The 11,258-nt window shown below is 47.9% G+C and overlaps 2 protein-coding genes across 2 annotated transcripts; one reads left to right on the forward strand and one right to left on the reverse strand.

Moving 5' to 3' along the window:
• Positions 1-5,485: 5,485 nt before the first annotated feature.
• LOC123426276 (probable receptor-like protein kinase At1g30570) lies at positions 5,486-8,793 on the forward strand. Its single transcript, XM_045110076.1, has 2 exons — positions 5,486-5,830; positions 5,988-8,793. The coding sequence occupies exon 2, from the start codon at positions 6,113-6,115 to the stop codon at positions 8,612-8,614; it is 2,502 nt and encodes an 833-aa protein (XP_044966011.1). The 5' UTR covers positions 5,486-5,830; positions 5,988-6,112; the 3' UTR covers positions 8,615-8,793.
• Positions 8,794-8,951: 158 nt separating this feature from the next.
• Positions 8,952-10,200, reverse strand: LOC123426277 (photosystem II 10 kDa polypeptide, chloroplastic-like). Its single transcript, XM_045110077.1, has 5 exons — positions 9,985-10,200; positions 9,767-9,825; positions 9,630-9,685; positions 9,364-9,416; positions 8,952-9,236 (listed from the first exon to the last, which is right to left on the reverse strand). Exons 1-5 carry the CDS (start codon positions 10,139-10,141, stop codon positions 9,142-9,144), a joined length of 420 nt encoding a protein of 139 aa, XP_044966012.1. The 5' UTR covers positions 10,142-10,200; the 3' UTR covers positions 8,952-9,141.
• Between the last annotated feature and the right edge of the window lie 1,058 nt (positions 10,201-11,258).

Below are 11,258 nucleotides of genomic sequence, written 5' to 3' on the forward strand. Positions count from 1 at the left end.
GCCTTCTGCTACAGCTAAGGAGAAGTTGTTGCCATTCTTTATTGAGAAGGTATACCCATCTGGTGAGGACTCCCACGTGCTGAACCCATTCCTTGATGTCATGCACCATATCTTTCGCAACACTCTTTTTCCGCGCATTGGCAACAAGGACCAGGTGCACTCATACCTGGTGGATATGCTTTTGATGTGTCAGAAAGAGTGAACTCGTGCCTCTGGACCGCTTGATGTGTCTCGTGTCATGTGGAGTGAGCTTTAGTTTGCAGTTTTTAACCGTAAGGTCCCCATCTATGGCCCTTATATGTTTTACCTGATCAAGAAGAAGTGGGCGGAGGCCTTCCCAGCTATTGAGTTCCATGCTCCCGGGTGGATTCGCCATGAGCCTATTAAGCTGCGACAGAAGAACAAGTGGGCCAACACCACCACTACACCTGCTGCCACCACTGTGGATACTGATGAGGATGAGGCTGCAGCTGAGGATGAGGGCGTTCCAGAATCACATGTGCCTTCCTCTGCCGAGCCCACGTGGGACAAGAAGCTCATGGACCGGATGAAGACCTTATTCTGCATGCAGGTGAAGGGCAATACATGACTCATGTTGCTCATAAGGAGATCCGTCGGCGCGACAAGCTGATTATGAGGAAGCTCGATGTGCACATCTCCAGTGGGTCTGAACAAGACAATACTCCTGAAGCTCCTTGGATGAAAAAGATGAACCTTCAGTGGGCTGAGTCTCACAAGGAGCTGATGAGGAGACAGAAGACGAGACTGATGAGGAGTATGTTGAGGAGTGTGATGGCTGAGTCCACTACATTTCGAGCTACCACCTGTGTCGTAGGTGTCCTCTCTGCCTTTTTGGTGTCCCGGTGCCAAAGGGGGAGAGAGTGTAGGATTTGCGAGTTTCCTCGTTTTCTATGTTGCTTTAATTGTTGAACTTTCGTTGCTACTTTGGTTGTCTTTGCTTTGTGTGTGAGACGAGGAGACATCGTACTTTATCATATAGTGTGAGGCATATGCTATCACTCCTCTATCTTTACTGTCTCATTATTATCCAGGTTATTTGTAGCTCATGAGTCTAATTGTTATGTGCCCTTATCTTCATGCTCACATGTTATGTCTTGCTTCCATGCTTAGTGTTTATTCAGTTTGTTGCAAGGAATGCCTCGTCTATAAAATCTAGGGGGAGTGCTTTTATTTGGTTGTGTGCTAGGCAGTCCATACCCTTTTTCTAAAGTATGCACACATCCAGAGGGAGTGTGTCTCTAGTTCGTAGATTTTGGGTTTGCATATGTTATTTTTATATCCTTTAGTGCAAATCTTGTATTGTCATCAATCCACCAAAAAAGGGGAGATTGTTAGTGCATATTTCTCCTTAAGTGGCCTTGGTAATTGATGACAATGCCTGTGTGGACTAATCATGTGCATTGAGCATTTTAGAAAATTCATGAATAGGCACAAGACGATTCGGTGCCCCTCGGAGTCTTTCAAAGATGTCTGCTTTCTACATTTGACTTTGGTGGATTTGAGTCGTAGGAAAGCCGTACTATTAAAAGGGGGTCCGCTTCGGAAAGGTTTGGGTGGAATCAACACGTACACATTTCTATTGCACCACCTTTCCCTTGCTTCAAATGGAGCTCCAACCATGTGTTTTCCCTGTATGTGCAAAAAGGTCAGCGGTAGTACCGCCCTCGGGGCGATAGTAGTTTTTTACTACCACTCTGTGGGCGGTAGTAATTTGTTTACTACTGCTACGTCGAACTTTCTTACTATCGTGGTTGGTGAGCTGCCGCCCTGCTAGTGCACTGAGTGGGGGGGTAACGTTGAATTGTTCCCCCCACTATATAAAGGTGTCTTCTTCCCTGAGAAGGTCACCTCTCACCTCCCCAAGCTCCATTGTTGCTCCAAAGCTCATTCTTGCCCGATCTCTCTCCCTAGCCAATCAGACTTGTTGATTTCCTAGGGATTGGTTAAGGAGGCCCTGATCTACACTTCCACCAAGAGATATTTGATTCCCCCACTAATCCCTTGCGGATCTTGTTACTCTTGGGCGTTTGAGCACCCTAGACAGTTGAGGTCACCTCGGAGCCACATTCCCTTGCGGTGAAGCTTCATGGTCTTGTTGGGAGCCTCCAAGCTTTGTGTGGAGATAGCCCCAACCTTGTTTGTAAAGGTCCGGTCGCCGCCTTCAAGGGCACCAATAGTGGAATCACGACATCTCGCATTGTGTGAGGGCGTGAGGAGAATACGGTGGCCCTGGTGGCTTCTTGGGGAGAATTGTGCCTTTTTACTGCTCCAACGGAGACGTACTTCCTGTCAAATGGAAGGAACTTCGGTAACACATCCTCGTCTCCACCGGTTCCACTAGAGGTTATCTCTTACCTTTACCTTGTACTTATTATTGCTGTGATGTATTCCTTGCTTGCACTTGTTGTCTTTGTTGTTAGCATCATATATGTTGCTCACCTAGTTGTTCATCTAGAGAACCTTTTGTTGCTAACCGTAATTTGTTAAGAAGAGCTAAAAATTGGTAGTTGCCTATTCACCCCCCCCTCTAGTCAACCATATCGATCCTTTCATCTATTGATCGTCGACCACCGGGAGTGAAGAGATCTATTGGTGCGCTCAATTCCACTCTTGTTTTTTTTTTGCATCAAAGTACTCATTCGTCATATCCCAATATGTATCTCTAATTCGGTCACCACAAACGGTGGCATCCATAGACACATTCAACCATGTCTTGCATAGCAAGATGTCTTCGTCCATGGTGTAGTTGCACACCCTTCCGCTCGGTGCATCAATCATAACCTCACCCTCCTCATCCACCGCATATTCATGATCATCTTGATGCACTTCATTGGTTTGAGACCAATGAGAATCTTTGAAGCCTACACCCATAGTTGACAAATATGCGTCATCATTCAAGTGTTCACAACAAAGTATGGTAAATAAAACCATATCAAACTATTCATATGTACACATTTCTAACAACAACCAAAAAAGAAAAGAAAATCTTACCTTGCGGGCATTTCATCAAATGCCATTTGGGCATCGGTCGCTGGCGCACCAAATTGCGACTCCTGAGACACTTCCGACGGCGGCGATGGAGGCAGGGGTAGGGTCATTGCATGTTTCTTCCTCGCCGCCATTTTCTTCTTCTCTTGGCCCACTGGCGTTGGCGTTGCTGCTGCCGCCATTGGACGCTTGATGGTGGAGCTCCGTGGCTTCGAGAGGGGGGGGGGGCGAAGCCACCCCGAGGGTTCGTCCGAGGCACCATGACAAGGCCGCACGCGAGACCGGTGCTTGGAGCCGGTGCTCCGCCGGGGGCAAAACCGAAGGTCAATCCCGCGCAAGGGTTTGCGGCGGCGGCGAAGATGGTCGATGGGTCATGAACGTAGGGAGGGTTCGAGGGGATGTCGACGCAACCGTCCATCGCCGGCGAAGGCACGGGGTGGGCGAAGGCGGGCGCGGCCGGAGCGGTCAACGACGGTTGGAGGTTCGCGCATGCGATTTGTTTTGTCCAGCGCGCTGAAGCGGACGCATCAAATATACTACGCGCGATGTAGTTTTTCCTAGCACGCTCGTGCCTTTTACCTTGCACGTCTGCTGAAGCGTTGATTTCGCTCGCGTCCTATATCACCGGTTTTTGAACGCAGGGCTCGTTTTACGCTTGTGTTGGAGATGCTCTTTTGTGACGGTACTAGCGGAATGTATCCTTCTTGCTACAGATTTGGTAAGCTATTGTTATTGGTGCACAAGAGACAATCAGGTTGCCAACCTTTTACCTAGACATTCTTTCAGGTCTAGCTTATCTAATATTTGGGATTCTAATTTCCCAACCTTTATTCTCCCCCAAATTGTAAACTATATGTCTATCATATGAGGAATAAGAGCAACTCCAACCGGGTGATCCATTTCGTTCGCCTGTGTCCTTTTGGGTCGCTGCAAACAAAAAAGTCAGCCTACCGCGTTGATCCAAGATGCCGTTCGTTTTCCGTCCGTCCACGATCCAGTCTTGACCCAAATTTGGGCGTCATTTGCGTCATCGCGGACACGAAGCGGACACGCGCCTCGCCCGCGCGCTCCTTCCCCTGCCTGCCAGTCGACGTCACAGTCTCTCCTTCTTATCCCCTTCCCCCACCCACCGCCTACAAGCACACAAATCGTAGGCCGACGACCCCATTTTCCTCGGCCACCCTAGCTCTCCATCAGCAAATCCATCAACGGGGTGCTCCTTCGTCCCGGTGCGGGAGGCCTAGTGGTGGATCTGCGGCGGTGGCGGGATTTGGCAAAATTTTGCACATCCCGTCGGCGGGATTTGGCGAATCACCCGTTGACAGACTGCGCTCACCATGGATTCGTCGGGTGCCAATCCACCATGTCCGCGCAATCCCTTGGTGCCACATGCACACGCTCAATCCGCCTCTAGCCGCTCGGGTCTGACCCATCGCGGGTTTGCCGACAAGGCCACGACCGACTGCCACCCTAGCTCGGCGCTGGCCCAAAAGGTTGTCGGCTCACCTTTTTCGTCCATAAAGTGCGGCGACTGCTTGCTGCATGTCGTCCGACGCATTTATTGGACGTCGGAACATTTCGGTTGGTAGTTCGTGAAGTGCACAGATGAAGGGGTACGATTTTCGTTTTGCCTTTTGCTTTTTGATGATTCGATGCAATTTCTGTAGCTTATTATTTGCTCAATATTATGTGTAGGATGGATGCAATTTTTGGTTTTGAAAAGAAGAATACACCAATCTATTGATCTCACGAAATTTGCTAGATGTTCGTGCACTTTTATCTAGAATTGAAGGTATAGATAAGACTAAAGAGAAGACCAAAAGGAAAGCAACGTCTAATTCTTTAATATAAAAAAAGAAAGACGACGTTAAGATCAAGAGTTCACAAGATCAACAACGAAACATGAAAAAGATCTTAATCCAACTAGTAGGAACAGTTATGGAAATTGAACATTTTTAAAATGTCTAATTGTGTTTTTTATTTTCTTTGATTTTATATTTATAGCGAAGAAGTGGTAAAAAAAATGTATGTATCAACATGCGTTTGATGAAATAAAAATAACGTTTAAATTTAAAACACAGCGAAATGTGCGATTAAAAAACGGACGCTGGCCAGTCACGAGGACGAGATTTGGATCATCTTTTAGGCTCATCTATTTGTAAAAAGGATGGGCATATCGAGCCAAACGAATAAACGACGGATAAAGCGTAGTTGTACCGTTAAGAGTTGCTCTAAGGTCGTTTTATGTTGGAAAAAAGAGTACCACACAGCAAAAAAGGTGAGCAACAGCCAAGAGGCGGTGCAGAATGGCAGTGGCCGGTGGTATGGATCCCAGCTAGCCTGACCTGAAGCCAGTGCAGTGCATCATCCAGCTACCAGCAGCTTTTGTTTTGATGAGCTTAGTTTCAAAAACAGCCCCACAGGTCAGGTGGGGGTGGGAGCCAAATCCACACAAGAATCGCAATCCCCACCTCCTCCTGAGAGCAGATAGATACCCCTCCCTGTCCGCGTCTCCTCTCCTCTCCTGCGCCCCAGGACAGGATTAATCAATCCACATCAGCTGCAGGCCTGCGCCTGATTTTCCCAATTATTATTAGCAGTAGTATTATACTAGTAGCATTAGCGGCAATGGTTTTGTTTGGGGCCTCTTCCCTCCCTCCCAAGCTAGCTTAAACAGGACGTCTTGCCATTTGTAGCTCGCTCTCTCTCTCTCTCTCTCTCTCTCTGTGGGCTTCTTCTTCCGGCGCTAGCTGCTCTTGATTTGCTTTGCTGGGGAAGAGAGAGCGCTCTCCAGATCGAGCAAGAACCGGCGACTCCTCAGGTGAGTGGAACCAATGATCCAAAGTCTCTTTCCTTCTTTCTCGGCTTCCTTCCTCTTCTTACTCTTGTTCTCTTAATACGCTCAGTTAATCTTCCTTGTTAGTATCACTCTACTAGGGTCATTACCTCACCAATGCGGTTCTGCTTGCCGCTCGCAGGTTGCCATTCCTCGACTCGACCGACGAGCAAAAAATAAGATAAGATAAAAAAAAACTGGTGACCCGAATAGGGTTTATCCGCTCCAAATTGCGGCGGCGGCGGCGGAGGATCGTCCGGGAGAGAGATGGAATCTTCCGCCAAATTTCTGCTGATGCTGGTGGCGTTCTTGACCGCGGGGAATGCGCGAGCGCAGCCACAACCGGTCCTCATCAACTGCGGCTCGGATTCCGCCACCAATGCCGATGCCAGGATATGGATTGGGGATTCTTCCCCTTCCAGCAACTTCACACTCAGCTTCCCCGGAGCCGTCGCCACGGCGGCTCCGGGAGGACAAGACCCGTATGGGGATTTGTACAAGACCGCCCGTCTCTTCAACGCCTCCTCCAGCTACAGGCTCGCCGTCGCCCCCGGGAGCTACTTCCTCCGCCTCCATTTCAGCCAGCTGTTCGCCAATCCCGGCGCCCAGGAGCCCATCTTCAGCGTCGCGGCAAATGGCCTCAAGCTGCTCTCCAAGTTCAGCGTCCACGGAGAGATTTCTTGGAGGGATTCTCAGATCAACTCAACCAGCAGCGTCATCGTCAAGGAGTACCTTCTCAATGTCACGTCTGGTAAACTGGGCATTGAGTTCACCCCCGATGAAGGGTCCTTCGCCTTCATCAATGCCATGGAGGTTCTACCTGTGTCTGGCACCCCAATTTTTGATTCAGTTAACAAGGTTGGTGCTCATGGATTGAAAGGCCCTCTTAGCCTCGACAGGGGTGGCATCGAGACAATGTACAGGCTGTGTGTGGGATGCATCGATGTGCTGCCCAGGAAAGAGGATCCAGGATTGTGGAGGAAGTGGGATTCAGATGAGCATTTCATCTTCTCTCTCAACGCCGCACGATCCATCTTCAACTCTTCCAACATAAGTTATGTGTCTGCTGATGATCCCACATTAGCCCCTTTGAGGCTCTATCAGGCTGCAAGGGTGCCGACAGAGAGCTCGGTATTAGGAAAGAAGTTCAATGTCTCATGGAGCTTTAACATTGACCCTGGCTTTGATTACTTGGTCCGCCTGCATTTCTGCGAGCTGGAGTATGACAAGGCCGAGCAACGCAAGTTCAAGATTTACATAAACAACAAGACTGCTGCAGAGGGCTATGATGTGTTTGCCAGAGCTGGGGGCAAGAACAAGGCCTTCTATGAAGACTTCCTTGATGCTGCCTCACCGCAGATGGACACCCTTTGGGTTCAGCTGGGAGCCGAGTCTTCAGCAGGTTCCGCGGCTGCTGATGCTCTTCTGAATGGCATGGAGATCTTCAAGGTCAGCCGGGATGGAAATCTTGCCCATCCAACCGTCAGGATTGGAGGCATCAGTGGTGGCGTAAGCAAACCAAAACGGAGCCCCAAGTGGGTGCTAATTGGTGCTGCTTCAGGTCTGATATTTTTTATCGCGATTATTGGTGCTGTCTATTTCTGTTTCAATCTGCAAAGGAAGAAAAATAGTTCAGCCAACAAAGCCAAGGACAATCTCCATGGTGCTACACATACCCGTTCTCCAACTCTTCGCACGGCTGGGGCATTTGGGAGTAACAGGATGGGCAGGCGGTTCACCATTGCAGAAATCAGAACGGCCACCTTGAACTTTGATGAATCCTTGGTGATTGGGGTTGGAGGCTTTGGTAAGGTCTACAAGGGTAAAATGGAGGATGGCACTCGGGTGGCAATTAAGAGGGGGCATACAGAATCTCACCAAGGTCAGGGTGTGAAGGAATTCGAAACTGAGATCGAGATGCTCTCAAGGTTGCGGCACCGGCACCTTGTGCCCTTGATTGGCTATTGTGATGAGCAAAACGAGATGGTCTTAGTTTATGAGCACATGGCAAATGGCACATTAAGGAGCCATCTTTATGGAAGTGACCTTCCTGCTCTTACATGGAAGCAAAGGCTCGAAATATGTATCGGCGCAGCACGAGGGCTTCACTACCTTCACACTGGGCTTGACAGGGGTATAATTCACAGGGATGTCAAGACTACCAACATTTTGTTAGACAACAACCTTGTTGCCAAGATGGCAGATTTTGGCATCTCAAAAGATGGTCCAGCTTTAGATCATACTCATGTTAGTACTGCTGTCAAAGGGAGTTTTGGTTACCTCGATCCAGAGTACTATAGGAGACAGCAGTTAACACCAAGTTCAGATGTGTACTCTTTTGGTGTCGTGCTGTTTGAAGTGCTGTGTGCTCGATCGGTCATAAATCCAACCCTGCCAAGAGACCAAATAAACCTTGCTGACTGGGCTCTCAACCGGCAAAGGCACAAGTTACTTGAGACCATAATCGACCTTCGACTGGAAGGTAATTACACACTGGAGTCCATCAAGAAATTCAGCGAGATAGCAGAAAAATGCCTCGCAGATGAGGGGGTGAACCGGCCTTCGATGGGCGAAGTCCTCTGGCACCTAGAGAGTGCTTTGCAGTTGCAACAAGGTCATCCGCAAAGCACAAATGGTGATGATTGTTCAGACTCTCAAGCACAGCCTTCTGATGTACCCATCCGCATCAAAGAAGCCGAGCAATCCACTCGTCCAGGCTCTCACGATTCAGATGGGCAAGTTGTTGATGTCAAGATTGAGGTGCCATGATACAGAAGGCCTTTCGAAGTTTCAAGCAAAATGAATAGGGTGGGTGTCCAGCTAACAACATGCTTAGGTGCATGTCACTTGTAGTACTGTAACACCATATGCCGAGGTCCCTACAATATACTGAAATTCTTTTGGTACAGTAGAGCAAAAATAGTGCAAAAAATGGTTTATGATATCAATTTGATTGATTCTTTCTAACACACTGGAACCAAATGCTATGCAGAGCATTAGGAGACGTGCTAAGAAAAAACAAATTGAAGAATTCCCTCATGAGCTGTCCCATATTTCAGTTGTTTCATGTTCAGCTATTTTGTTCAAGTCAGACTCTCTGCACTCATATGCACTGCCTTGTTAGCCCACGGCATAGAAATTTGCTGATTATTTAGCCTTGATTACATCAGTTGCACAACATATAAGACCATTATTTTTGGTAATTAAGCCTAGGGATATAGGTGCCCGAATATCTACCCTAGATGATGTAAATCCTTGCATGGTACAGTACATAGTTTGGCTTGCTATACCAGGCTTCAAGAAGCCAAAGCACTAGTATTGTAAACAAGAAGAGCACCACCCAGCAGAATTCCAGCAAGAGTAGCCACCCAGAGCAACAACCATGTCTTTCCTGCATAAACCAAGGGCAAGAATGATATTTCTTTCCCAAAGAAAAGAGGCAACTGAAATGCCTACTTATTTAAATGTAACGGCGAAAGATTTAACATGGTTATTTCCGGATGGCTGCGCGTGCTTACCTCCCGCATAGTAATCACCACTTGGAGACCATTCTTCTGGGTTATATATCGGGCTACAATAAAAACATCATAAATACTGTATCATATATGCCATAAAAACTGAGGGCGGTAGATGAATTCTGAATGCTATCATTTTCACTGTTTCATCCTGTCAGTGCCGTAGCTAGGCATTTTCTTGAACCTTTTTATCATCTAGTAATGTCTAAACAGTGGAGCCAGCTTTTATATTTAGTTTTTTAGTTTTTATATTGAGGTGAATGTTCTACCTGTACCCATCAACATTTGCTCCGTACTTGCTGGCAAACTGGTAGACGCCCTTCCCCTGATAAAAATGTGCAATATTAAGTGACGGATAATGATACTTATTAGAAAGAAAACACATTTCTTCAGCCTGAAAACTAACCTTGGCTGGCCTTCCAGATGCATCAACGCCATCTTTCAATTCCAATCCTCCCCCAGGCCCTAGATGTTAAGAAAGCACAAGTTCATAGCTTTTATAAGATATACTCAGCTATACTGATAAACACAAGCAATGCTATCCTATAGGCCAGTAATAGTTGCTTTTTTTTTCCTTAAAGAAATTCAGCATGGCAGAAGGTGGATTTTATAGCATGTACTGACCGAAAGGCTGAGAAGTCTGAACTTTCTTTGCCTTTTTGGACATTACTCTGAAAGATGATGATCGTGTGAAAGGCTGGATGCGCTGGAGCTGCGAATGCCCAGAAAATGTCGATGGAGATGGTTTCAGAGGCATAAAAGCCATGGTCGAGGTTGCCATGAATGACAGTAAGCTCTCGCTCTTCCTTTTTGCTGCTAGTCTAATTTGCTTTGCTAAACCGTCTGCAATACTTGCCTTAAATACAAGAAAACAGGTTGGATGTAGCAGCAAGTGATTAAGCTTAGTTTGACAAGTGTCAGTTGTTGTGTGGTGCCAAAAGGCTCATGGATCACTACCGTGTCACCAGTCGTTGTTCTTCACATGACCAACTGAAGATGATAGAATTTGAAGGAAACATCTAGGTGGTGACCATATAGTCCTGAGAGTTCTGCTTCCATCTTCCCTGACAGAGATATGTAGTTTATTCGGTTGTGAATAATTTCATGCAGTTCGAGTTTCAAATAACTTATCTTCAACTGTGACATCATAATCCAAATATTTTTCTTACTATTACTATGTTTTTTTTATTACTATGCAAAGAGAGTCTTGGCTCAGTGGTTGGACATGCGGTTGTGCAGCCTAACGACCCGAGTTCAATTCCTAGAATTAACAGGATCTACATCACGAGGATGTCTGGGGCGCTGGCCCTAGGCTTGGTGGTGGTGGCCTTCTTATTCGTCGGAGGTGGTCGGCCAGCTGGCTGTGCATGGAGTGGGGATGGGAGGCTGCCGGTGAAATCCGTGATCCGACTTCGGTCGTAGCGGGTGACGGCACCGCCTACGCGTCGTTACCTTCTTGAAGGCGTCACCTTTGCACTCTCCGTCTTCCCACTCGCGGTCCAGCCAGTGTCGGCTGCTTTGGCACCGTGGTGGTGCTGCGGCTGGTCAGGCGGCGGCGGCTGGATCCTTTGAACTAGTCTCCAGCAGAGAAGGCGGCGACCCGTGTACAAGAAGCTGGATAGAGTTATCTGAACAGATCTGGGTGAAAACCTGCTCTTGGCTAGATGCCAAGGCCGGCGACGGCAACGGCGACGCTCTATGGCGTCGTTTCCTTCTTGAAGGCATCGTCGAGGAGAAGTTCTAGACCACTATCTGCTATCTCCGGGGGAAACCCTAGATCAATAGATCAGAAGACGGCGGCGCGCTTGTGTCCCCCCTTGGGGGCGTCATTCTTGGAGGTGTACGCGAGTTCGGAGGACCGGTGGATGTTTTCTTTGGTGGAGCGGTGCTTCATCCTG

The sequence above is a fragment of the Hordeum vulgare genome, chromosome 2H (genome assembly GCF_904849725.1).
Source record: "Hordeum vulgare subsp. vulgare chromosome 2H, MorexV3_pseudomolecules_assembly, whole genome shotgun sequence".
In the NCBI taxonomy this organism is placed as follows: Eukaryota; Viridiplantae; Streptophyta; class Magnoliopsida; order Poales; family Poaceae; genus Hordeum; species Hordeum vulgare.